The 25,008-nt window shown below is 35.9% G+C and overlaps 1 protein-coding gene across 2 annotated transcripts in view; it reads left to right on the top strand.

Annotated features, from left to right (window-relative positions):
• RGS22 (regulator of G protein signaling 22) overlaps window positions 1-25,008 on the top strand; it is a 182,870-nt gene that overhangs the window by 66,680 nt on the left and 91,182 nt on the right. For both annotated transcript variants that reach the window (XM_082432682.1, XM_082432681.1), the window contains exons 5-13: window positions 411-496; window positions 1,139-1,307; window positions 4,507-4,636; window positions 6,441-7,041; window positions 8,437-8,598; window positions 16,429-16,603; window positions 20,218-20,351; window positions 22,855-22,969; window positions 24,421-24,543. In XM_082432682.1, coding sequence (XP_082288808.1) covers window positions 411-496; window positions 1,139-1,307; window positions 4,507-4,636; window positions 6,441-7,041; window positions 8,437-8,598; window positions 16,429-16,603; window positions 20,218-20,351; window positions 22,855-22,969; window positions 24,421-24,543 — 1,695 coding nt within the window. The remainder of the gene's footprint in view (window positions 1-410; window positions 497-1,138; window positions 1,308-4,506; window positions 4,637-6,440; window positions 7,042-8,436; window positions 8,599-16,428; window positions 16,604-20,217; window positions 20,352-22,854; window positions 22,970-24,420; window positions 24,544-25,008) is intronic.

Genomic DNA, 25,008 nt, shown 5'->3' with positions numbered 1-25,008 from the left:
ATTTAACATAATTTCCTAAAATTGGAAGGACAAAGGGCTTGCAGTTACTCTAGCAGTCTTACCAAGTTTTCTGGTTAGTTCTTTTTCTGTTTGTGATTATTTTTAACCCATTTTATGACTGTGAAAATACTGAGACTGAATTTTTTGTCACTCTTTCAGTAAGTTACTTAAGTTTTCTGGATTCAGCTTGTTAATCCGTAAAACGTAGATAATAGTTGATATAGGGTTGTTGAGAGAATTGAAGAAGTACTTGTGACTCAGGGTTCTTACTCTCTCCTGTCCAAATAGAAGGTACAGGCAGGCCTCCCTGTAAGAGCTAGAGGTAATATTGCTCTAGTGATTAAGCCATCATTATCCTGAATGGTGAATTTCTTTGACACACTTTTTCTTTTTCACTTGTCCTCTAATAGTGTCTCAATCGTGAACAAGGTATTCACTGGGTCAAAAAAGAAAGACTTCCAGCATTTCTGGAAAGTGATTGCTACTTTGAATACAGGTATTGTAATCCCATCAATATACATATTTTTAAATGATTTTTTTCACCAAAAATAATTTTTCTGTACTTTCTTAATAAAATTGTATACCTTTAAACTCATTTGAGTTTATATTCCACTTGCTATATAGTATAAGATAGAACATTGGTAAAAATCACTTAACTTTTGCAAAGAGATTTTGTAGAAACAGTACCTAATAAGTGTATTTCAATTCTGCTTCTTTGATCATTATATTTAAAATTTTTTTCTACTTCTGTAAAGGTATTTATGTTCAGGGTGTTAAAAAATGAATATGAGTGTCATAAAAAAGACAGAATGTTGTAGTGCAGGGCCATGTTTTTCTTTTGTGCTCCCTGACTTCTAAAGTTTAAGTACCTAAACATTCTGAAGTTTTACTAAAATTTGACTTTTGCTTAGAACAACTGTTTTTTTAAATAAAAATAAAATAAATTAAAACAGAATAATTATTAATTAGTAATTCTATGAATAAGCCATTAATTTTAGCAGATCCTAAGAGAATCATCCTGCAGAGTTAGGACGGGAGATTGATTTGAATACATAAAACAAAATTTTAGGTTTTTTTTTTTCCTGAATTCTACCATATTTGAAACTTATTTCTAGTTTGTATGATTTCTGAAATGCAGGTTAGCCAGATTGGTTTCACAAGTAAGATGGAGTGAATCAGGCATGAATATCACATTAGGTGCAGATTTTTCTCCCTGGGTCCTGAAAAAACCAACCACTCCACCACCTCCTCCTGTTGAAGAAGATGATGCTATAATTATGAAAAAGTTCTACATTTCTCTTGGCGAGGTAAAAGTGTGAGTGTTTCTTTGTGTCTTGCCGCTTCAGTGAAACTTCTCATTTTAGGGATATGAATTTCATTTGTACCACTTGAATAGGAAAATGATTTCAAATACTTCTAAAGTAGATTTAGCAAATATTCTTTTGCATTTATGCTGACTTATTTGCCCTACACTCTTTCATCTGAAATGTAATTAGAATTATTATCCTCATGTGTACAAAGGAAAAATGCAAAATTGAAGAACATCCCCAATGTCACCTGGGAAGCAAGGGTTTCATTGTTCATTCCAAATTTTTTATTATTTGGAATCTGTAATTTTTGTACAAAACAACAATAAATTGGGCCTTCTCTTCCCTATTGTCAAGATTATTCTTCAGTAATAAAATGCATAACTGTTTAGCTGTTATCAGATAAATTTGCCCTTCACAATTGGAGAATGTTGGGTGGTATGGGTACATTTGAAGAGATCTAACCTAGAATCAAATGTCCTTTTGGGGAATCACAGTTTAGTGAAAACTGTTGTTTGATCTTTGCCTTTGCCAGGGCGGAACAATTTTCCTTCTACCCTTCTAAGTTCTTTGCCTGGTCTATTAAAAAAAAAAAAAAAGACATAAGACAGGGTAACAGGAAAAAAACAAATTAATTTAGTATGTACGGGACCCCTATAAGAATATAAGACCCAAGAGCAAGTTGGGCAGTTGAGGCATATATGCCATCCTGAGCTAAGGAATGTGGTAGGGGCCTGGGGCTTCAAAGTGGAGGAGGGTAATTCACAGGACTATAAGAAGACCAGATGTTTGGTAATTAGATGTTTACCTGCCATATACATAGGTCGGTCATTCAGATAAAAGTTATCTCTGGTACTGGCTGTCTCTGAGCCAGGTCCCCTATGTAAATTCTTTTAGGTAGTTAAAGGAGAGGTAAGTGTTTTTCTTGAGTCTTCTGGGTCGTGATCTCCTTCAGCTCACAATAATCCACAGTGCCATGGCATATTTTGGGGTCACGTATTCTGCTTCTCTTTAGCCTCTATTTATCATATCTTCTCTCTGGGAACACATTTCTAATACACAGTTCTTTACAAAACCAGGAATTGCAAATATGTTACCCATGTGTTGCTATTCTCCTAGTTTGCATTCATGACGGAGATTGCTAATCAATTATGGCAATTTTCCTGCTGAGCTAGGACTTGGCTCCAAATTCTTTTTCAACACAGCATTCTAGGCAGGCACTTCCAAGTGATCAAAGATGTCATACAAGAGGAAAACTATTTGCCATCTCTGTTGGAATGGATATCCTTATCCTATCTTATGTGAACATTTTTTTAATGTGTAAGCTCCTATTTAATTTCGTAGTTTGACAGTTCTATCAGCAATATTTGGCAAAAATGTTAAAAAATTATGCCAGTCCCATAATTCCCTCTGAATAATGCTCAGGGATGTACTGAAGGCACATTTTTCTTTTCTCTTATATTTATTTTTAGGTATTTATTTTTTATGTTAACCCATATGTTATAATAATGTTAGGGATGTCAAAAAATATACCGATAGTAGGGGTCAATAAACATACAAAGGAAAGAATCAATCTAGGGGAATAAGTTCTGATTCCTTACAGGTAAATTTAATCAAATATAAGAGAATAAAAATCCAAGCTAGTTTACTTTTACTATTTTCTGTGATGGAAAAAGCTCATTTCTGTCAACTTGAGTAATACTTGAACTATATATTTTTTTAATAGCCTTTAAACTTTGAGGATTCAGTTTTCTTTGGGCCCTTAAATCACTAAACCATGACTATAGATAGGGATTAATCCATATAATCGGTAATATTTCTTTGAGTCTTCAGTTATACCATCTAAACACAAACAATTAACCCATCTTTTAAGAGTATAAAGTAGAATAGTTAACTGCTTTTATGTCTGGCTAACTACTTCTTTCTCCCCTATCTTCTACTCTCTCTTCTTTTTTGTGCAGTTGAAATAGCAAGGACTCTTGTATGTTGGTCTCTCTCTATTCCTTGAAAGTTCCTTAATTATTTTGGTCTCTTCTCAGTGCTTAGGATACTACTTGAAATAGAGTAGTCATTCAATAAATATGTTGAATGAACATATAATTAGTAATAAATGACTTGGTTTTAGAGGAAGGAAAAGAGGAAACAAAAGGCAATTAGATTCAAAGCTTTTATCTACCAAGGAAACCTTACTTCTAAGAGGGGCAGTGAGTACACCGATGGCACCTGATATTTCTTTCTCTTGCTTTTGGTCTTATTGTGTGGCCTGACTTACCCTACTAATTCTGCATAATAGTCAGGGAACAATTCTATTCCATTTGAGCCTTGCCTCCTCTGTGAGTGTTCCTTAGGCTGAGGGCCAACCAGGTTGGAGAAAGGAGAGATGAGAGTAATGCTGGACACTCCCTTTTCTGCTTCTGTTGAACAAGCTGGATTATCCTAGAAGAGTAGGTGAGGACATGACTAAGAGAAGCAGGAAGAAGAATCTTCCCAGGAAATCTGAGATGGAGTTTCTTAGGACTGGGGTTCTAGAAGCCGTGTGTCAGGTTGAGAATTGGGTCAGCTGGCTCAGGAGTACATAAAAGAAAGGAAACATTGAAGGCTCCATCCAGGGGCAGGTGAGTCAGGAATCAGCCTTCAGGAAGCATCCAATCCAAGCAAAGTTGTGAAAACTGAATCTAAGGTAAAGGGGAAGTTGAGCATGGAGAGGTTTCCAGTGCTACTGAGAGTTAAGTTTTTGTCATATTAGGGAGGAGTTGTTAAAAACACTGAGCCAGGCCAGACAGAATTGGGGGCATGAAATAATTGGGAAAGTTGTGAATGGGAGTAGCTGGCAAAAGATGCATCCAAAGACTGATGAGCCGCTGGTGACTGCCAAGTTAAAGTTAGATGGTGTGAATTTGTAGTGAATCCAGGAAGTAGGATTGCATGCTTCTGGTGGAAGAGTGAAGAATTTGATGGGTAGTGAGCTCATTTCTTTCCTTTGATCATCTAATATGAAAATAATCTGAATTGAAATTTCCTTACCATTATTCTCAGTTAATGAGTTTTTCTGTGTACAACATTCTTTTCTTTCACGGCATAATTTTTCCTTTACATATTGCACTATGCAAATGAATATTATCATAATGACTTGTCCAGATTCATGACTGGAAGAATACTGCTAATCTTATGTTAAACAAATGTGCTCCTTTCTTCCTAGGCCTCCTATACTCAAACAAAAGATTGGTTTGCATTAGCAAAACAAAGTCAGCAGACAGTATCAACCTTTTCATTACCTTCTTGTGTATTCCACAACAAAATTGGATCACCAGTTATTTCATCTGTTTCTGGTAAGCAGAAAAGGACAAAAATGACCTCAGAACTCCTTTTTACATCTTCTGTTGTTATTCTAAACTTACAGTACAACACTTAGTGGGTGGGGAGAAAAAATTATCTCCCCTGCAACACCACTTTCTACTGTTTTTCAAGAGACAACCTGATATAGTGAAAAGAGGATGGGTTTAGAACCCAACTCTGATACTTATTAGTTTGTGACTTCTGCAAATAATTCCACTTCTGGGAGCTTTGCTTTTGTCATCTGTAAGATTAGACTAATGATGCATACATACTGAATGTATAGAAAATGCTTAGTGCTTCGTACCTAATGGACAGTCAATAAATATTTGTCTTGTCATTATTTCCTGTCACAGTTTACAAATTCTTATTATTAAGCCTTTGAAATGAAGTGGGTGCAACCTTTCTCTTCTCCCCAAAGTAAATAGTGATTTATGGAACTTGAGTTTTCCTTCTGTTTTTAAGTTCAGACTGTTTCTCACCTTGAAAAGCAGATAAATTTCTACTCTGGGGAACTTTTGTGGGTGATACAAACTTTTCATAAATAAAGGGAACCTTCCAGAAATGGGAGTAATTAAATATGATATTGCTAGAGGGAAAAAAAATCTTGCAATGTGATTCAGGAGGGGAACTCAGCAATTCACTAACAATTCTTACATAATTCCTTTGAAAAGTATAAGCAACCTCTGGAGGTGATAAGTCTGGATTCTCTAGGATTGAACCCAAATCTAGGTAAAGGGGAAATCATCTTCCTAACTGGAAATTGCTGAATTTATAGATTTCTTGCTATTTTCCCCAAATAGTAAAGTAGAAAATTGGAGAGTGACGTTAGTAAGCAGGAAGAGAAAGGATAGCAGGAAGGCAGTGAGCAGAAGTGCCAGGCTTGCACTTTACCTCCAAGTCTGTGGGGTTGAGTGTATACCCAGTATCCTTTCACAGGTTTACAAAAGTCTAATCTCAATTTTGGGGAAGTTTAGTATATTTATTTTCAATTAAAATTGTAATGAAACATTTCCAGTTCATTGAGACTTGAAATCTTTTACTGAGAAAACTGAGAGTGGGACACATGGATCAGGGTTTTCCTGATCCACGGCTTTGCAAGGGGTAGATTTGCCATGTGAAATAAAGCACTGATATCAGACATTTCACTGATCTCTGAAAGACAGAAGAATAGGGGCTAGACTATATCTTTAGAAAAAGTGTAAAAGCAATCCATTTGTATTTGTAAGTCTTCACAAGGGCCTTATGCAATTTTGTAATTTTAATGATAGGTTGTAAGTATAGTAGTAATTGAATCTTTCTGATAAAATAGTGAATTTTTTAAATTGCTAGTATGACTCCAGTTCTGGTCTGTTCATCTATCATCTCATCACCTATGGCAGCTAATTTTATTTTACCATACAACATGAAATATTAGAGTACATACAGTTGTTTGATGTACACATTCTAATTCTTTAATAGGTTTGGCCTTTGTATGTTGACATTTTCAGCCTGGAATATTACATTTTAAAAGTGTATAATGTCTTTTTGAAGATCCTCTTTATTAAGGATATCAAAGATTTAATTCATCTGCCACCAATATCCCCTTTCATGTCCAGGGAAGACATGGCTAATCCTTGTTGGCAGTTTTTTTCTCTACTGATCCCAAATGTAGCCTTAGACTCCTCATGACACTGGTCCCTGCAGTCACTACCGATGATAAACCCATTTGCCATCCTAGCTCTATAACATCTAGTTAATAATTAAAAGAAAACTTTTACATTCATATCTGATCTAATAGCCTTTTATGATTTAATGCAGAGAGTTTTATCTTTGATGATGGAGTTCACCCCAGGACGGAAAAGGGCCCATCTACAACCACTAGGTTAATTTCCAAATTTGAAGAAGATGGGCCTGTATCTCTACAAGACACTCCTTCTCAAGCTCTTCTGAGGACATACCTTGAAAAGCAACAGGATGTTGATGAAAGCCTGACATTGCATTTCTCAACATGTGAAGAGTTTTTAAGATCTTATATAAACTTTATTTTGAGAGTGGCAATTCATCAAATACTTGGAGCACCACTTAGAGAAAGCCCAGATTATATAAATTTCAGAAATGTAACAGAAGTGGTATTAGATGAGTGTTTGGGGACTACCTCTGGCAAGAATGTTTTGCTGAGTGAAACGCTAAAGGAAAAGTCAGAAGACGTGTTAGCACAAGCAGTTTCAAAAACTGAGAGCGTTGGACTAGAAAGCAGGGCTAATTGGTGTATTTCTCACAAAACTTATGACATTGGCAATAGAAAGGAGTTTGAAAGATTTAAGAAATTTATAAAAGGTACATTAGGGGAGAAATATTGGTGGCTCTGGATGGATATTGAGAGGTTAAAAGTTCTTAAGGATCGTGGAAGACATCAAAGGTATTTCTACTTTTTTATTTTTCAAAACAGTTTTAAAACCAAATTATAGAATATTAGTTTGGGTCATCTAAGCACCGGCAGAAAGCCTGAAATACATATTTAAATGTAATTTATACTTTTAGAGGAATGAATAATAATAAGATTTATTTTATTATAATAATATTGATTTACGTAAAAGATACCTTATGCCAGCGTAAGGGGCTGGCTGTTCCTAGCAGCCTGCTCAGTTAACAAATTCTATGGTCTTTAGTCAGGTGCCACTTAGACATTCATATCTGAATGTGATAGCTGCTAGATATGATGCGGGCTATCCTCTAGAGAGCCTCTTAAAAGTCTGATGGGGCACAGGTCTTTGGCCGCTCCATATGTTTTAGGTCACTATAAGTCTTAAGAACCTTAAGAGGACCCTGCTTTAGGAAAGTCCTTATCTTGTGTTTTCCTGATCTGCTCTGAACTCTGAAGCAGATCAACTATAGCAGACCGCAGTTCCCATTAAAGGTTTGACTGAGTAAGTACTAGTGACTGGATTATTCCAGTTATCTCAGTGGCATTCAGATCATAATGCCACTGTTGTTGATCATAATGATCATAACGTCATTGTTGTACAAGTTATAAGAGCAGGGATTACCAAATGGTTAATTATGAAGCATGACCTGATTGATCCCAGGGTAGAAGGACACTACCACTTGCCAAGACATGTTAGGGAAGGGATATGCAAGCAACCTACATAGATTCTTCAGAATTAATACTGTATTAGTTCCTATTGTTGCTATAATAAATTACCACAAACTAAGTGGCTTAAATCAACACGAATTAATTCTCTTACAGTTAAAAGGTTAGAAATCTAAAATGGGTATGCAGGGCTGCATTCCTTCTGAGCACTCTAGGGGAAAATCCATTTCCTTGCCTTTTCCAGCTTCTGAGGCCACCTACTTTCCTGGGCTTATGCCCCCTTCCTCCATCTCCAAAGCCGGCAGCATGACATCTTTTCTCCTCTCTGACCGCTGCTTCTATCCTCACTTCTTTTCTCTATGACTATTACCCTCCTGCCTCCATCTTAGAAGGACTGTTAAGATTACATTAGCACCAACTAGATAAGCCAGGATGATCTCCTCAAAATCCTAATCACATCTTCAGAGTGCCTTCTGTCATGTAAGGTAACATTCTTAGGTTCTGGAGATTAGGATATGGACATCTTTGTAAGGCCATTGTTTGGCCTACCAAAAATACCCTTCCCATTCCCATATCTGTGAGAAATATTTTTATCTCCCTGTAACTCACTTTTGGTTTTAAGACAGTTCATTACTTGCCTGAAACATTTTGGAAGTGAAAATATTTGGCTAGTTGAATATTGTGTCAATGTGTGTGTATGTTTGTGTATGTGTTTTATTTCAGACATATTGAGAAGATGAAAAAATGCTATCTAGTGAGCAGTGGAGACTGCTACCTTTCTGCAGAAATCTTATCAAAATTTAAACTGCTAGATGGATCTCAGTGGAATGAAGAACACTTAAAAAATATTCAGACTGAGGTTGTAAAACCCTTACTTCTTTATTGGTAAGGAAAAATAATATGAATCAAAGTTATTTGCTTTCACTTTTCTTAAGCTAGTTGCAAGTTATACTTTTTTGTCTTAAGGCTGTAACATTTATGGAAATTTTAAATGACAAGATTATTATATCTTTGGCCTTCTCTAAAGTACCTATCCTTTAGATAATTTTGATATTTGAGGGACTTTAAATCCGTAATAAGACTAGACAGTACTTAAGCTCCGTTTGAACTTTGTGAGCATATCCTTCTACCCCTGACCTTTTTACGCTCAGGACCTCATGAAATTGATGTGTGTGTGTGTGTGTGTGTGTGCATGTGTGCGCATGTGTACATGTAGCTTGAGTTAGATTTGTCTCAATAAACATTCCATGAGCACTTTCTATGGGCCAAGTGTTGTGCTAAGGATACAAGGGTGAAACACAGTCAAGTCTAGTGATCCTAGTCTAGTGGGAGGAACATACATATAAAATGAGTGTAATAAAAGAAAATGTGGTGAATGCACAGGATACAGAGAAGAGGTATTATTTCACCTGCGACTTGAGGGACTCTAAACAAGAGAAAGAGAATGGACCTAGTGGAGAAAATGTGTGCCTTCTGAGGATCAGTGAGCTGTCCAGTGTGGCTGTGATGGATCTGATCATGTTACTTCTCTGCTTTAAGTCTTTAACTAGTTACCCCAAGGCTTTCAGTGTAAGGTTCAAATTCCTTAAGTTAACAAATAAGATTATCATGATTTTTTTTTCAATGATATGTGTTTATTTCATTAGCTCAATCACATCCCCCCTTTTTTTTCTTAACATCTTTATTGGAGTATAATTGCTTTACAATGGTATGTTAGTTTCTGCTTTATAACAAAGTGAATCAGTTATACATATACTTATATCCCCATATCTCTTCCCTCTTGCATCTCCCTCCCTCGTACCCTCCCTATCCCACCCCTCCAGGTGGTCACAAAGCACCGAGCTGATCTCTCTGTGCTATGCAGCTGATTCCCACTAGCTATCGGTTTTACATTTGGTAGTGTATATATGTCCATGCCACTCTCTCACTTTGTCCCAGCTTACCCTTCCCCCTCCTCGTGTCCTCAAGTCCATTCTCTAGTGATCTGTGTCTATATTCCCGTCTTGCCCTTAGGTTCTTCATGACCTTTTTTTTTTTTTAGATTCCATATGTATGTGTTAGCATACAGTATTTGTTTTTCTCTTTCTGACTTACTTCACTCTGTATGACAGACTCTAGGTCCATCCACCTCGCTACAAATAACTCAATTTCGTTTCTTTTTATGGCTGAGTAATATTCCATTGTATATCTGTGCCACATCTTCTTTATCCATTCATCTGTTGATGGACACTTAGGTTGCTTCCAAGTCCTGGCTATTGTAAATAGAGCTGCAATGAACATTGTGGTACGTGACTCTTTTTGAAGGAATAAACCTACCTAAGGAGACGAAAGACCTGTATGCACAAAATTATAAGACACTGATGAAAGAAATTAAAGATGATACAAATAGATGGAGAGATATACCATGTTCCTGGATTGGAAGAATCAACATTGTGAAAATGCAATCTACAGATTCAGTGCAATCCCTATCAAACTACCAATGGCATTTTTCACAGAACTGGAACAAAAAATTTCACAATTTGTATGGAAACACAAAAGACCCCGAATAGCCATAGCAATCTTGAGAAAGAAAAATGGAACTGGAGGAATCAGGTTCCCTGACTTTAGACTATACTACAAAGCTACAGTAATCAAGACAGTATGGTACTGGCACAAAAACAGAAATATAGATCAATGGAACAGGATAGAAAGCCCAGAGATAAATCCACGCACATATGGTCACCTTATTTTTGATAAAGGAGGCAAGAATATACAATGGAGAAAAGACAGCCTCTTCAATAAGTGGTGCTGGGAAAACTGGACAGCTACATGTAAAAGAATAAAATTAGAACACTCCCTAACACCATACACAAAAATAAACTCAAAATGGATGAAAGACCTAAATGTAAGGCCAGACACTATCAAACTCTTAGACGAAAACATAAGCAGAACACTCTATGACATAAATCACAGCAAGATCCTTTTTGACCCAGCTCCTAGAGAAATAGAAATAAAAACAAAAATAAACAAATAGGACCTAATGAAACTTAAAAGCTTTTGCACAACAAAGGAAACCATAAACAAGATGAAAAGGCAACCCTCAGAATGGGAGAAAGTATTTGCAAATGAAGCAACTGATAAAGAATTAGTCTCCAAAATTTACAAGCAGCTCATGCAGCTCAATATCAAAAAAACAAACAATCCAATCCAAAAATGGGCAGAAGACCTAAATAGACATTTCTCCAAAGAAGATGTACAGATTGCCAACAAACACATGAAAGAATGCTCAACATCACTAATCATTAGAGAAATGCAAAGCAAAACTACAATGAGGTATCATCTCACACCAGTCAGAATGGCCATCATCAAAAAATCTACAAACAATAAATGCTGGAGAGGGTTTGGAGAAAAGAGAACCCTCTTGCACTGTTGGTGGGAATGTAAATTGATACAGCCACTATGGAGAACAGTATGAGGTTCCTTAAAAAACTAAAAATAGAACTACCATACGACCCAGCAGTCCCACTACTGGGCATATACCCTGAGATTATCATGATTTGTCCCTGCCTGTGTCTCTGGCATTATCTCCCATCTAGGTATTCCAGATTACATGTAAACTTTTTATTTTTCCATATATAGAGAGAATGTTGTTTTTCTCTTTCTCTATAAACTTCTATTCTTAAATATTTAAGAAATGCAGAAAGGTGTAAATTATACTATAATAGGCACCTGTGTACACACCACCCAACTTAAAAAATCATTACTAATACAGTAGAAGCTTTCCTTTTTTAAATTTAACTTTTTGTTTTGAGAGAACTGTAGATTCATATGCAGCTGTAAGAAATAATACAGAGATTCTGTATACCTCACCCAGTTTCTTCCAATGGTAACATCTTGCATAACTGCAGTGCAATATTGCAATGAGGAAATTTACATTGATGTAACTCTCCAATCTTTCTTTTTTCATATTTTGCCAGCTTTACAAGCATTTATTTCTCTGTGTATAGTTAGTTCTATATAGTTTTATCACATGCATTTGCTGTTACAGTCAAGATACAGAGCAGTTACATTACCACATGCCTCCCTTTGTACTGCTCTCTTATAACCATACCTACCTCTTTCCTTCCCTCTTTCTCATAATTCCTAGAAACTACTAATCTATTATATAAATGAAATAATACAATATGTAATCTTCGGGGATTGGTTTTTTCATTCAGCATAATTCCTTTGATATCCATCCAAGTTGTTTTGTTCTTTTTCATTGCTGAGTAGTATTCTGTTGTACGGATGTTATACATTCATTCACTAATTGAAGGACATTAGGGTTGTTTCCAGTCTTTCGATATTACTAATAAAGCTGCTATGAACATTGATGTACAGGTTTCTGCATGAACGTAAGTCTTCCTTTCTCTGGGATAAATGTCCTAGAGTGAGATTAGTGGGTCATATAGTCTGTTTTTAGTTTCAGTAGAAACTGCCAAACTATTTTCCAGGGTTGATGTACCCTTTTACATTCCCACCAGCAGTGTATGAATGATCCAGTTTTTCTGCATCCTTGCAATTGTTTGATGTTGCCACGGTTTTCTATTTTAGCCAGTAAATACTTATTTACTTATTTTTATAAGTGTGTAGTGATATCTCATTGTAGTTTTACTTTGAAACTCTCCCGTTGTTAATGATGCTGAATGTCTTTTATATGCTTATTTGTCATTTGCATATACACTTCATTGACACATCTGTGTGTTTTGTACATTTTCTGATTGTGTTCTTCCTTATTATTGAGTTTTAGAGTTATTTTTATATTCTAGATAGTAGCCATTAGTCAGATATATAGTTTGCAAATATTTTCTTCCAGTCTTTAGCTTGTCTTCTTAAAGACAAGCTTTCTGAAGTCTTCTTAAAAAGGTCTTTCATACCTTCTGGATGGGTGAACATGTAGAGGTGCACCCACATCCCTTGCCCTATGCTTCTCTTCCATCTGGCTATTTCTGAGTTATATCCTTTTATAGTAAGCCAGTCATCTAGATTAAGCAAACAAGTAAAAATATTGTGGATAATGGGAACCAGAATTCTCATCAATGTGGAAGAGAGTTACAAATATAGAAGAGAACAGAGTGAATCCTGTGGTGATGAACTGGAATTAGAGGTGCAAATGGAAAATGCAGCTTTCACAAACTCATGTTACCATACTAATTATGAAGACTTATTCACTGAAAAAAACAGGACAAATCAAACAACAGAAGACCATGCAGACAAGAAAGGAAACAACTTGCAAGGGAAAATCTGAAATTAAACATGTGTGGGATTTTCCCTGGGAGGGGGAGGGGAATATATTGGAGGACTCTCTAAATGAAGGGTTCCACTTAATTGTTACTACAAATGTTTCATTAGAGTAGAGGCAGTTATCCTCTTGAGCCAAGTTTATTCAACTAATGCAAACTTTCCTATGTCAAATACACCTACTATTAAGAATAAATGTAACCGTATCTGAAAAACCAAAAAACAATGAGTCTTTTATAGAGCAAAATTTTTGAATTCTGATGAGGCCTTCCTTTTATGGATTATACCTGTGGTGTCAAACCTGAGAACTCTTTGCCTAGTGCTATATTCTGAAGATTTTCTCCTATGTTTTTCCTAAAAACCTTATAATTTTATGTTTTACATTTAAGTCCATGGCCCATTTTGAGTTATTTTTTACATATAGTGTGAGGTTTAGGTCAAGGTTCAATTTTGGTTTGTTTTTTTTCTTGCTTATGGATATCCAGTTGCTCACCCTCATTTATTGAAAAGGCTGTTTTTCCTCTTTCCTTCTTTTCTATGTTTTCCATTAATATACAGTGAAAGCAAACTGTATAGATTCACATAACCACCATGACAATCAGTGTACAAACAATTCTATCATCTTAAGAAACTCTCACACCACCCTTTTGTCATTAGACTCTTCCTCCACTCCCAACCCCTGGCAGCCACTGATCTGTTCTTTGTCACTATAGTTTTGTCTTTTTAGAATGTCATATAATTATACAGTATTAACTTCTGTTGGTCAGCATAATGCCACTGAAGCATAATGCATCCCAGTTGTTGCATGTACCGTAGTTCATACATGTTGTTATTTGGGCTTTCCAGTTGTTATTTGTTGGTAAGTAGAAATGTGATTGAATTTGTGTGTACTCACTCAGTGTTGGAGAGGGCAAAAGCCCTTCCAGGCTCAGTTGCTAACCTCAAACAGGCCTGCTGTGCTTTTCTGGCTCTTTTGGTGCTCTTCCGTTCTCAGGTCCATCAGGCACTTCCTTCTTCTTCTCACCGACACACCAATGTCTTGCAGGTCTTATGGCTGATCTTTTGTACCCACCTGCCTGTATATTGGGGTTTGTGGGGATACCGTGTCACATTAACATTTTGTTCTAAATGTCGTCTGTGAATTTTTGGTTTTGCCATCTAGCTGTGCTGTCTGTTTTTATGAAGGGATTCTGAGAGGTAGAAAAACAGTATTGCTGACTTTGCCACTTTCCCAGAATTCTTTCTTAACCTTTTTTCTTGATCTAGCTAAATCCTGTATATTCTTTAAAATTCAAACCTAAACACAGACAAACATTCATGTCACCACCATGTTGCTTGGGAAATAAAGCATTACCGAGACCCCTGAAGTTGCCTTCCTGATCATGCCATCCTTACTCCCACTTGGGGGTAACCAGTATCTTGACTTTTGTGATTATCGCCTTGCTTTTCTTTGTAGTTTTACCAACCATGTATGCAAATAAATCCCTAAGCGTGTATTTTTATCTGCCTGTTCTACAACTTTATAAAAATGGAATCATGTTGTATGCCTTCTTTGCGTCTTCTATCAACAATATATTTGTAAGATTTGACTGTAACTGTATTTAAGAGTTTTATTAATTTTCACTGTTGTATATGGTATTCCAGTGCATGAATATACCATAATTTATTTATTGTTTTAAAAAATTTGTGTCATTTTCTCTTTTCACAATTACAAGCAATGCTGTACACATATCCATTTTTCCAAAGTAGTTGTACCAATTTGCATTCCAACCAACCAGAATATGAGAGTATCCATTGCTACAAATCCATGGTAACATTTAATATTGTCAGATTCTTAAATTTTTGCCTATGTATTTGGTATGTCATTGGTGTTTTGTGCTTTTTCACTTACATTTCCCTGATTATTGGTGAGGTTGATAACCTTTTCAATATTGAGTGGTCATTTGGATTTCAGCTTTCATGAATTGCCTGTTTATCTTCCTTGCCCATTTTTCTATTGCGAGATACATAGATAGATGGATAGATAAATAGATATAGATAGATATACATACATTCACATACACACACATGTATGTACATATATATACGTGTTTACACACACATATATTGGATGCAGTTCCTTTGGTGGACTGTGTGGCAAATACCTTCTCCTGCTCTCTAGAGCTTCAGATTGAGGTGTACAATCAATGTACATGAGAACCTGTATGATGGAAGCGTGAAAAAGAATACAATACCTGTTTAGAATTGACTGTGAAATGTAGTCCACAATATTTGATGAATTCACATAGTGGCTAATAAAAACTTAATGCAATGAATTAAATAAGAATGCAAGATTAAAATGGGGTCATGTGAATATACTGTAATGATGGGAATTAGAAAATTGATATACCCAGATTTCCTGTCCAGCACATGTATGATTTATTTGATAAGGGTCTTGTAAATATGCCCACTTACTAATTGGCATGAAAATAAGAGGTAATTTTAGATATTTCCAAGTCTGCAAGTACAGGTTTTGAAATATGGTGTAAAATGACCACCCAGATCTTTACAGGGTGCTTTCTGATCCTAAACTAATTATGGACTTTGGGTTCTCTTCCACTCCTAACCTGTGTTTACATCAGGAAAGTATCTACCATCTTCCTGTTTTTAAAGGGAGGCAATTTTCTACCAGGACCTGAAATATGAAGTGGGAATTAGTCTTTGGGCCGTGGCACCAGGGGGAAAACCTAGTCCAAGAAGTAATTAACAACAGGCCCTGACTGCTGGAGTTAACCCCATAGGCAATATAGAGTTAGCCCACAGACTGAGTATGGGAATATCCATCCAGTTAAGTGGGGCCTTGATATTGTGCCAAACATTCTTTTTCCTAAATTTCTGGCAGTAGTGTAGGTCTTTCATTTATTATCTAAATTGTTATAAAATTAATTCTTACCTTTAAATTTAAGGCTTGAAAATAGATCATATGATTCACAATCTACTTTAGTAGTATACTTCAGCATTATAAAAATGTTTATATATTTTTAAATGTTAATTTCATCCACTAGTTTTTATTTGGTATTATAGATAAATTGTAAACTGCTTTAAAACAGATCACAGGTACATTTTATTTTTGTTTTACTAGAAACTGTAAATTATTTTTTAAAATTCCTTCATCGAATAGATATATGTTTCTTTTTCTTATCAAGCAGATAATAATTTGAATGCAATTTTATTAATTATTTTTTCTTCGTGTATATTGCCTCTTTATATTGTATAAGTGAATGTGATTTCAGGCAGTTGATATATCATAGAATAACATTGGAGGGAGGAGCTAGGCAGCAGAAAAAGAAGAAATTATTAGAAAAGGGATGTGGCAAGACTGATAATTGTGAGCACAGATATTATACATTTGGTAGCCTCTTGATTTTTGAGGCTTATTGTCTAGTTTAGTCTTAAATTTGTTTTTCCTCCAACTAGGGCACCAAGATTCTGTGTTACTCATTCACCCTCAACAAAACATGCTAGTGCTGAACTGAAATTCTGGCACCTTCGTCAAGAGAAACCAAGGAAGGATGTCGACCCTTTTCCACAAATGGCAACCCTCTTGCCATTAAGACCTAAATCTTGCATTCCACAGATACCTGAGATGCAGGTAGAATGTACATCGATACTTTGATCTCTTAAGTTTGTAATAAAATATCCATGCTTGGGTTTTGTACACTAGTACTTAAGTTTCATCATAAACCTTTTGTTGCTGTTGTTAATGTACATGCTGCAACAATTAGGAAATAAGAAAACCTATGATTTGTTCTCCACCAACCAGCCAATGTGATCTTCTAAAGATGCGTGATCATGTGCTCACTTGCTCAAAACTCTCTAGTGGCCTCCTCTCTCCCTCAGAATACAAGCCAAAGTCTTTACACAGCTGTTCACACCCCTGCTAACTTCCTGACCTTATTTCCTAGCATTCTTCTCTAGCTTACACCACTCCACACTGGCCTCTTTGCTGTTCTTGGAACACACCAAGCAAAAACCTGGGAGGGTTGCACTTGCTGTTCCCTTCACTTGCAGCACCCTTCCTCCGGATATGTTTGCCCCTCACTCACTTTGGTGTCTGCTCAGATATCCCTTAATCAGAGAGGCTATCCTTGACTCTTCCATGTAAGCACACTTGTGCGGGACAGCGCAGATACCCTCCCTCACTATCGGAGCCCTCTGCTCTGCTTTATTTTGCTTTATTGTACTTAAGACCACGTGATTTATGTTTATTGTCTTTCCGCTCCTACTAGAATATAAGGGATTTTTCTTTGTTAATTGCTTTTCCTCAGTGCCTAGAACAGTGCCTGGCGCTTAATAAATATAAACTGAACAAATGAGTGAAAAGTAGCAACAGCAAAATTAGAAATAGTGAGCATTTTTTCACAGTGGGGAAGAATAAGATAGTACAAAAGATAGGGGGGGAAAGTCCACAAAGAGAAGAAAAGTTAACCAACTTTACAGAGAAGAAGTAAATAATCCTATATGCTTTGGCATAGAGATATAATAAATGTAGCTAACACCTGCATTTCAGAAGTAAGGAGCCTTATTAATCTTTCTAGCTTTAAAGGTGTCACAGAATGTTAAGTGTTATTGGCCATAGTCACACACAAGCCCTTCAAAAAAAAGATTACTTTATGATCAGGATATCTTATTTTTAAAAGTCAGGAAGATGTATAATTACAGTTTTTAAAATTCTGCTTCTACAAGTAGTGCTTTAGAGCTGGAAATACCTTACAGTTTTTCTGTTAGTGGTTTCTTAATCCTATATACATACTAGAATCACATAGAGACCTTTTAAACATACTGGTGCCTGGGTCCCACCTTCAGAGAGTCTGATTTAATTGATATAGACTGGGTGAGAGTCACTGTAAAATCAGGAGGTTGGCTTAGAATTGAAGTTCTCATCCTGCCTGAACATTAGAATCACATTTTAGAACCTACATTTTAATAAGATTCCTAGGTGATGCGTAGGCAAAGCATTGCTACAGGCTGCTGGTTCTCAAGCTTCAGCATGCGTGAGTCACCTGAGTCAGAATAGAGACTTCAGGGCTGCACCTAAAGATCAATATTCAGTTGGTCTGGGATGGGGCCCAAGGATTTGCGTATCTAACAGGCTCCCTCCCACGTGATGTTTTTGCTGCTGGTCTGGGGACCACACTTTGAGTTAGTGTCACTGTAGTGAACTAATGGTTTCTTATCCATTGTTTAGACATTTTTCTGACCTCCTTTGCACTTGTGGCCTTTTTGTATGCCACTCTACTGATAAATCTGAGCTTCCTTGTTAGCTCATGTGACTTTGTGACCCAGTCACCAAGTTAATACAAATCTTAGAGGTGTGGTGTAGGGAGCACATCATCTGATAACATTTGGCTTTCTGAGTACCATCACTATATGTGGTCATCGGTGTTTTCTAGTTGGATAACTAATTCTGATCTCATTCTGTTTCCCCCGCAGAAAACAGTGTAAGGAATGGAACTCGATTCTATTTTCTTTATTTTTCTTGTTTTAAAAGTTGAGATATCATTTATGTAGAGTAAAATTCACCCTTTTTAGTGTACTGTTCTGTAATTTTTGACAAATATATACATTGTGTAGCTACCATCACAATCATGATATAGAGCAGCTCCTTAACCCACCCCCCAATTCTACTGTGCCCTTTCGTCAGTTTTTTCTCTATCAGTTTCTTTCTGGCTACTTTTCTTGCTTTCTCCCAAGCCAGAAAGCTCAAAAATTCTAATTTAGGCCATCCTCTCATTTTAAGTATAATACACTTAAAAAATTTTTTTATATTAAGAAAACTTTTTTATTGTGGTAAAAAGCACATAACAAAATTTACCGTCTTAACCATTTTCAAGTGTACACTGAGGTAGTAAGTATATTTGCATTGCTGTGAAACAGATCTTCAGAACTGTTTTACCTTGCAAATTTGAAACTATATACCCATTAACCAACCCCTCCTGCATCCCCTGGTAACCACCATTCTACTTTGTGTCTATGAATTTGCCACTTCTGTATGATACACTTTTCATAAGCCCAGTCCCCTGTGGTCCCACTCATATAGTGAGTATTGGTTAATGTCATGCTTTGTTCCAAATTACTAAAACAGATGTGAGCCCTGATACCTAGAATGTTATAAGTAAAACATACTTAAGTAATTAATTTTGTTTAGAGAATTCTTAAAAAAATATTAGTAGCTGTTAGGCACCTAGAGTGTATATAAGATTTTATTGTTTGTTCTGGATAATAAAGCATCACAAATAAATTTCTTGCTCTCCAGCAGCACATATTACATTCTAATTGAAGTTGACATATAAGAAAAGTTTGTTTCTTTTTCAAATTATAAAAATAATAAAACTACTGTAAATTTGGAAACTGAAGAGACAAATCACTCTGATCTCACCAACTTGTAGACAACTATTAACCTATTTTCTCTTAGGCTTTTTGTGAATTTTTAATTGTAATACACTTATATTTTTCGATTCTGGTAATTTCTTTTAACATCTTCATCAGTATTTTTCCATAATTTTCATAATCCTTACTTTTAAGTATTATATAATGTTACATTTATATATAATATATATATAAATACATGTATAAGTATATATAATTGTTTCTTTCTCCTCTCTTTGGACATTTAGGTGTTTGTATTTTTTTGATTCATGTATGTAGCATCTCATGTTCTAGATTTAAATAATTAACTTTTACCATAAAGAACATTTAAGAATGAGAAGAATACCCATGAAAATAAAATGTCCAAAAATGGAAGGAAATAGTTCTGTTAAGATATAAGTCTCTTATGGACCAGTGGTGTCCACACCTCTTTTCCCGCCCTGCTACCTGCATTCCCTACCCCACCACACACACATACACATACACACACAGAGCACTAAAACTTATTCAGTTACAGAATAAAGTTTTTACAAAGTTCTTCCTCCAGGAAAGAGTCTTTTTTCATAATAATGTAAAGCCTTTGGCCTTGTTTTTTTAATACTCTAAATAGGTATAGGGATTTCAGCCTGCTGGTTGCATGAAAGTCGGAGTTTGAGAAGGAGAATAAAAAATATTCTCCTTCTCAAACATAGCATAGTAAGTGGTAGAGTGAGGAAAGAAATCCTCTAATGATCAAAACAATTTTGAGGTATTTTTGGAGAGCTATGCTTTATTCTCTGTCCTTTTTTCCCCATTTTGCCCATTTTTCACTTTGTTCATTATCTTACTGCTTTTTAGAAAGAAGAATCCAGATTATCACAACTTTCTAAATCTCCCAAGAAACCACCTAGAGTAAAAACAGCAATTCAAAAACCTTGGAAGAGTGAGTCTTTGAATCCAGTTTCTTCTAAGGATGATGTGATTAAGAAAGGGTAGGTGCAGCTTTTTGTGTCCCAAGTGCTTTTCTGCAATGGTAAGATTTTTTTTTTTTTTAACTTTTTTATTTTTGGCTGCGTTGGGTCTTTGTTGCTGCACATGGGCTTTCCTCTAGTTGGGACGAGCGGGGGCTACTCTTCATTGCGGTGCGCGGGCTTCTCACTGCGGTGGCTTCTCTTGTTGCGGAGCACGGGCTCTAGGCGCGCAGGCTTCAGTAGTTGTGGTGCGCGGGCTCAGTAGTTGTGGCTCCCGGGCTCCAGAGCTCAGGCTCAGTAGTTGTGGTGCACAGGCTTAGTTGCTCCGCGGCATGTGGGATCTTCCCGGATCAGGGCTGGAACTGCAATGCTAAGATTTTTGAAGAATATAAAAATTAAATAGAAATTGAAAACTAATAATTTTATTTTTTTACATGAGTTCTTATATTTCAGGGATAGATATTAGAGGGTTGTATTTCCCATGCATACTCTAATTAATTGTAGAACGCCTAAGATTGGTTAATTTTAAAGATGTGGTAGTTATGATCTCTAGCTTCTCATGAGCTGTACAATCAAAAGACGTCTCTGAGATTGCCCTTCAATTCTTTTCCCTGCTCAGTAATATTTCTCAAGCTTGAGAACTCAAAATACCCTCAATAATATTGTACTTATTTAATACAGTATATTTTAAAAATTCGTTTAGATTTGCCCACCTATTTACCCTTTTCATTGTTCTTTATTTCAAACGGAGTTATTTTCCTTCAGCCTGAAGAAATACCCTTTGGTGTTAACTTTGGTGTGGAGTCTGCTGGTGGATAATTATTTGTTTAAGGATTTATTACTTCACTTTTATTCTTCTTTATTGAGATAAAATTTACCTATCATAAAATTCACTATTTTAATCATGTTCAGGTATACGATTCAGTGACTTTTAGTATATTCACAAAGTTGTAAAACCATCACCACTATATAATTCCAAAACAGCTCATCACCCAAAAAAGAAGCTCCATCTCATTAACAATCACTCCTCACTCTTCCCTCCCCCAACCCCCGGTAACCACCCATCTACTCTCTGTACCTTTCCCTTCAAAGGAGAAGAGAGGGAAGGGTTCAGTAACCAAGGCAATGAGGCTACCTTGGACAGGAAATAGGACACTTCTTCCTGAGACAGGATGGAAGGACGTAAGGATGGGTGTAGGTGAATATATTTGTTGATAGATAAATTTGAAATGCTTTCAGCTGCAAATAACAGAAAAGTTGACTAACAATGGCCTAGACAAATGGAATTATTTTTTTCACAAAACAGGAAATCTGAGTGTAGGCAACTGCCAGTATTGGTTCACCAGATCAGGAGTATTGTGGCCTAAGTCTTTGTAATGCTCTTGGCCATTCCTTTATAGTCAGTGGTGTTACAGCGCCTGACGTCAGGCTTTCAAATCATAAAGAAGGAGGAGGGGCAATATCCATTAATTCTCTCCCTGTAGTCAGGAAAGCAGGCTTTCATAGAAGCTCCCCAGCAGACTTCATTTTATATCTCAATCATAACTGTGTTACATGACAACCCCTGCCTACCTGGAGTCTTGATAAGTGAATATTCAGCTTTTTTAGTATTTTAGTGATGCTGGTGATAGAATCATGTTGTCAGAAATGGGTGTTGAGTTAGCCAGTCAATTAATAGTGTCTGTTACATGGTGCAGGGGAAACTGAAACATGTTGTACCTACATTTTGTCTGAGAAGAACCTGCAGAGTAATCTGCTGGTGGATTGGAGTGGAGGAAGGCTGGTGAGTTGGAACAGGCGTGTGTTATGGAGCTGGAAAATGAAGTTTGGAATAATTGCAGTGGTCTGTGGGAGAGGGAGCTGGATGAGAAAATATAGAAAGATAATGTCGAAAGTTATTAGTCTAACTCCAGAGTCTTCCATCATCTCATCTCAAACTACCACATATAAACCCTTGTGAATCCCACCTGTTGTGAGGATTAAATATGATCATATGAATTATATTTGGCACAATGTTTGGTATGTAGTTTAGCTGTTAGTGTTCTCTTGACCTAAGAAAATTGGTTAACTTGCTGCATTTTAAACAAGACTTTGCCTACTTACCTTCATACATTGTTCACTCTTCTCCCCATCTGAAGAACCCCTCTAAACACACCCCCCCCACACACACACAGAATTTATCTTCCACCCATTATTCAGGAAAAAGCTCATTTCTTTAATTACTAATATAGCTCCAAGGGACTTCTCATTCTTACACGCCCGTAGTTTTATTATCCGTCCCAGACATTTGGCATCTGTGATATGTTCACGAATTCATTCAACCAGCAGTTATTTTATTGAGAGTTGTCTTTATGTATGACTGTACCTCATTTTCTCAACTGCCTCTTGAGGGCTGGAATTGATGCTGATACTTTTTTTTCTAATTCTCTCACAATGCTTAGGAGCACGCCTAAGATTCGGTGAATGTATACCAAAGGTGCTCAAAATATTTGTTGATCAATTAGTTCTCATCCCTATAATTTAGGTCAAGGCACATGTCAGAAAGCAGCAAAGTTATTCGTTTAACATCTTTTACTGACATTTCTGAATGTCTGAAGCCCCAGCTGGGTAGAAGATATACTTATACAGAAGAACCTGTGGTAAGTATTTTGAGAACTGAGTAATTTGATTCCTCATTTAACCTATTCAATGTCCCCTGAATTTAGAGAATTTTTATTGATTTACCATAATGACTTTTTTCTTTACTGAACAAAAAATTTATTTTTTCCTTGCAAAAGGATTTTTATGCAAAAACTTTCTATTTCCTTTTGTAGTACCATGTTGCTGTATACTCTGTTGATTACTGTTTTCAAAAACAGCTATGTTCTTGTTTTGGTATGATCACACCTCAGACACAAAATAAAACCCTCTAGGATTTTAATTAAATTTTTAACATTTTATAAAACATAATATTCGATGTTATGTTTTGGAAATATGTTTAGAACTTTTATAAAGCAGAGTATTTCCGGTGTGTGGTTACCTTAATAATGTGGATTTAATACACCAGTTCTAAATGAAAATTTCACATTCTTTAGCAATTATACTTTAGGTAGAAACCTTCATAGTCCTAGTATGGGCTGAACATTTACATATAATTTTGGACTATTTATTTTATTCTAAGCAAACAGTTCTCCTTTTCTTCTATTTAGTATTATTTCCTACCCAAATAATGATTTTTTAGCTTTGGAATGCTAATGGTTAATCATCATAAAAACATTAAATTTTTACCTCAGAATTTGTTTAGTAGGGGGATAAAGGGAGAGGCAGAGAGACACTATAACAGAGATAGCAAGAACCTGACTTAAACCCTAAATCGTCCATTCCACAGTTATCTTAAGATTACAAAGAAGAAGTCTGAATTCCACACAACAAATAGCAAAGAACTCATGTGAATAGTGGACGCCCTTTCTTATTCTAGAGTTACTCTTGTGCTTGGAGAAATAGCCAGCTCTCTGTGTTTCAGAAACGGTGTTAGGCTTGCCAGCACTGTTGGCAGAGAAGCCCATAAATAGCAAAGTTTTATGAGAACTTATACTGCCATTTACACTCTGAAGGCCGTGACCTGTATGGAGTGAGACTGTCCAAAGAGGGACCCCGTAAGGACAGTTAATGAGCATCACTGAGAGGCCTTGAAGATATTTCTTTTTATAACTCTTGTAGCTATTATAGCAGCAGTTCAAGGCTAAAATAACAGTAAATACGTAGGAAAGAGGCCACCAACAGAGATTTGGAAGACTCCTAAAATGGTGTCACGGTGCCTGAAATGTGAAAATAGTTGAGGTTGGGAAGTCAGTTTAATATTAAGTTTGAAATCAGATTGGTTTATAATAGAATGAACTCTGCTGCTATAGTTGGCTCCATAAATGAATCTTGTGCGACAGGCAGATGCAAACATACTGCATTAATTACATATATGGTACAAAAATAAAATAAAATAGTCCAGTGGGGAAATGACAGCTTGGTAGAATTTATGAAACCCTGTTGTTGTACAATGCCATAAAAAAATAACAATGTTTCTGGGTGGATAATGTACTTCTGTTTTGTTATCTAGATTAAAACCATGGCAGATGGTGCCTTGGGAGGATTTCACATGGAAAATTTGTTGCAATCTTTGTATGTAGAAAATAGAGCTGGATTCTTCTTTACTAAATTCTGTGAGAACTCAGGGAACAAGGTAGAAGATAATTATTTTAAATCTAATTTTATACTTTTATTTCATTTAAAATGAGAGATTGAAATAATTTAATGCTCAAGTAGTCATATTTGATGTTAAAATTCCCATCTCCTCTGGTAAGAAATCTCATGCTAAATATTTAGTAAAATTTTAAATATCTTAATTATAATTCTCTTTGGTTCATTTTCCTACTAAAATTACAAAGAAAAGTAAAATACAGATAGACAAGAATTGACTTGCATTATTAACAATAGATTACTTTCATATAACTTTGTTTCAGTGTAATGTATATTAACTTCAGTGCTGATTTCTATCAATCCTTTACTTTTTATTTTTAATAAGTCTAACAATGACAGTTGCAATGAATAGTGACAAACTTATTTCTAGGTTTTTTGTTTGCTTGTTTTTTAGTTGTCACAAACAGTCTTTATTTTGCTCAAATGAAAAGTATTTCACTAGCTCAAT

The sequence above is a fragment of the Balaenoptera physalus genome (genome assembly GCF_965194825.1).
Source record: "Balaenoptera physalus genome assembly, chromosome: 17".
In the NCBI taxonomy this organism is placed as follows: Eukaryota; Metazoa; Chordata; class Mammalia; order Artiodactyla; family Balaenopteridae; genus Balaenoptera; species Balaenoptera physalus.
Note: the sequence above shows the minus strand (reverse complement) of the source record. Positions and strands in the feature narration are given on the sequence as shown.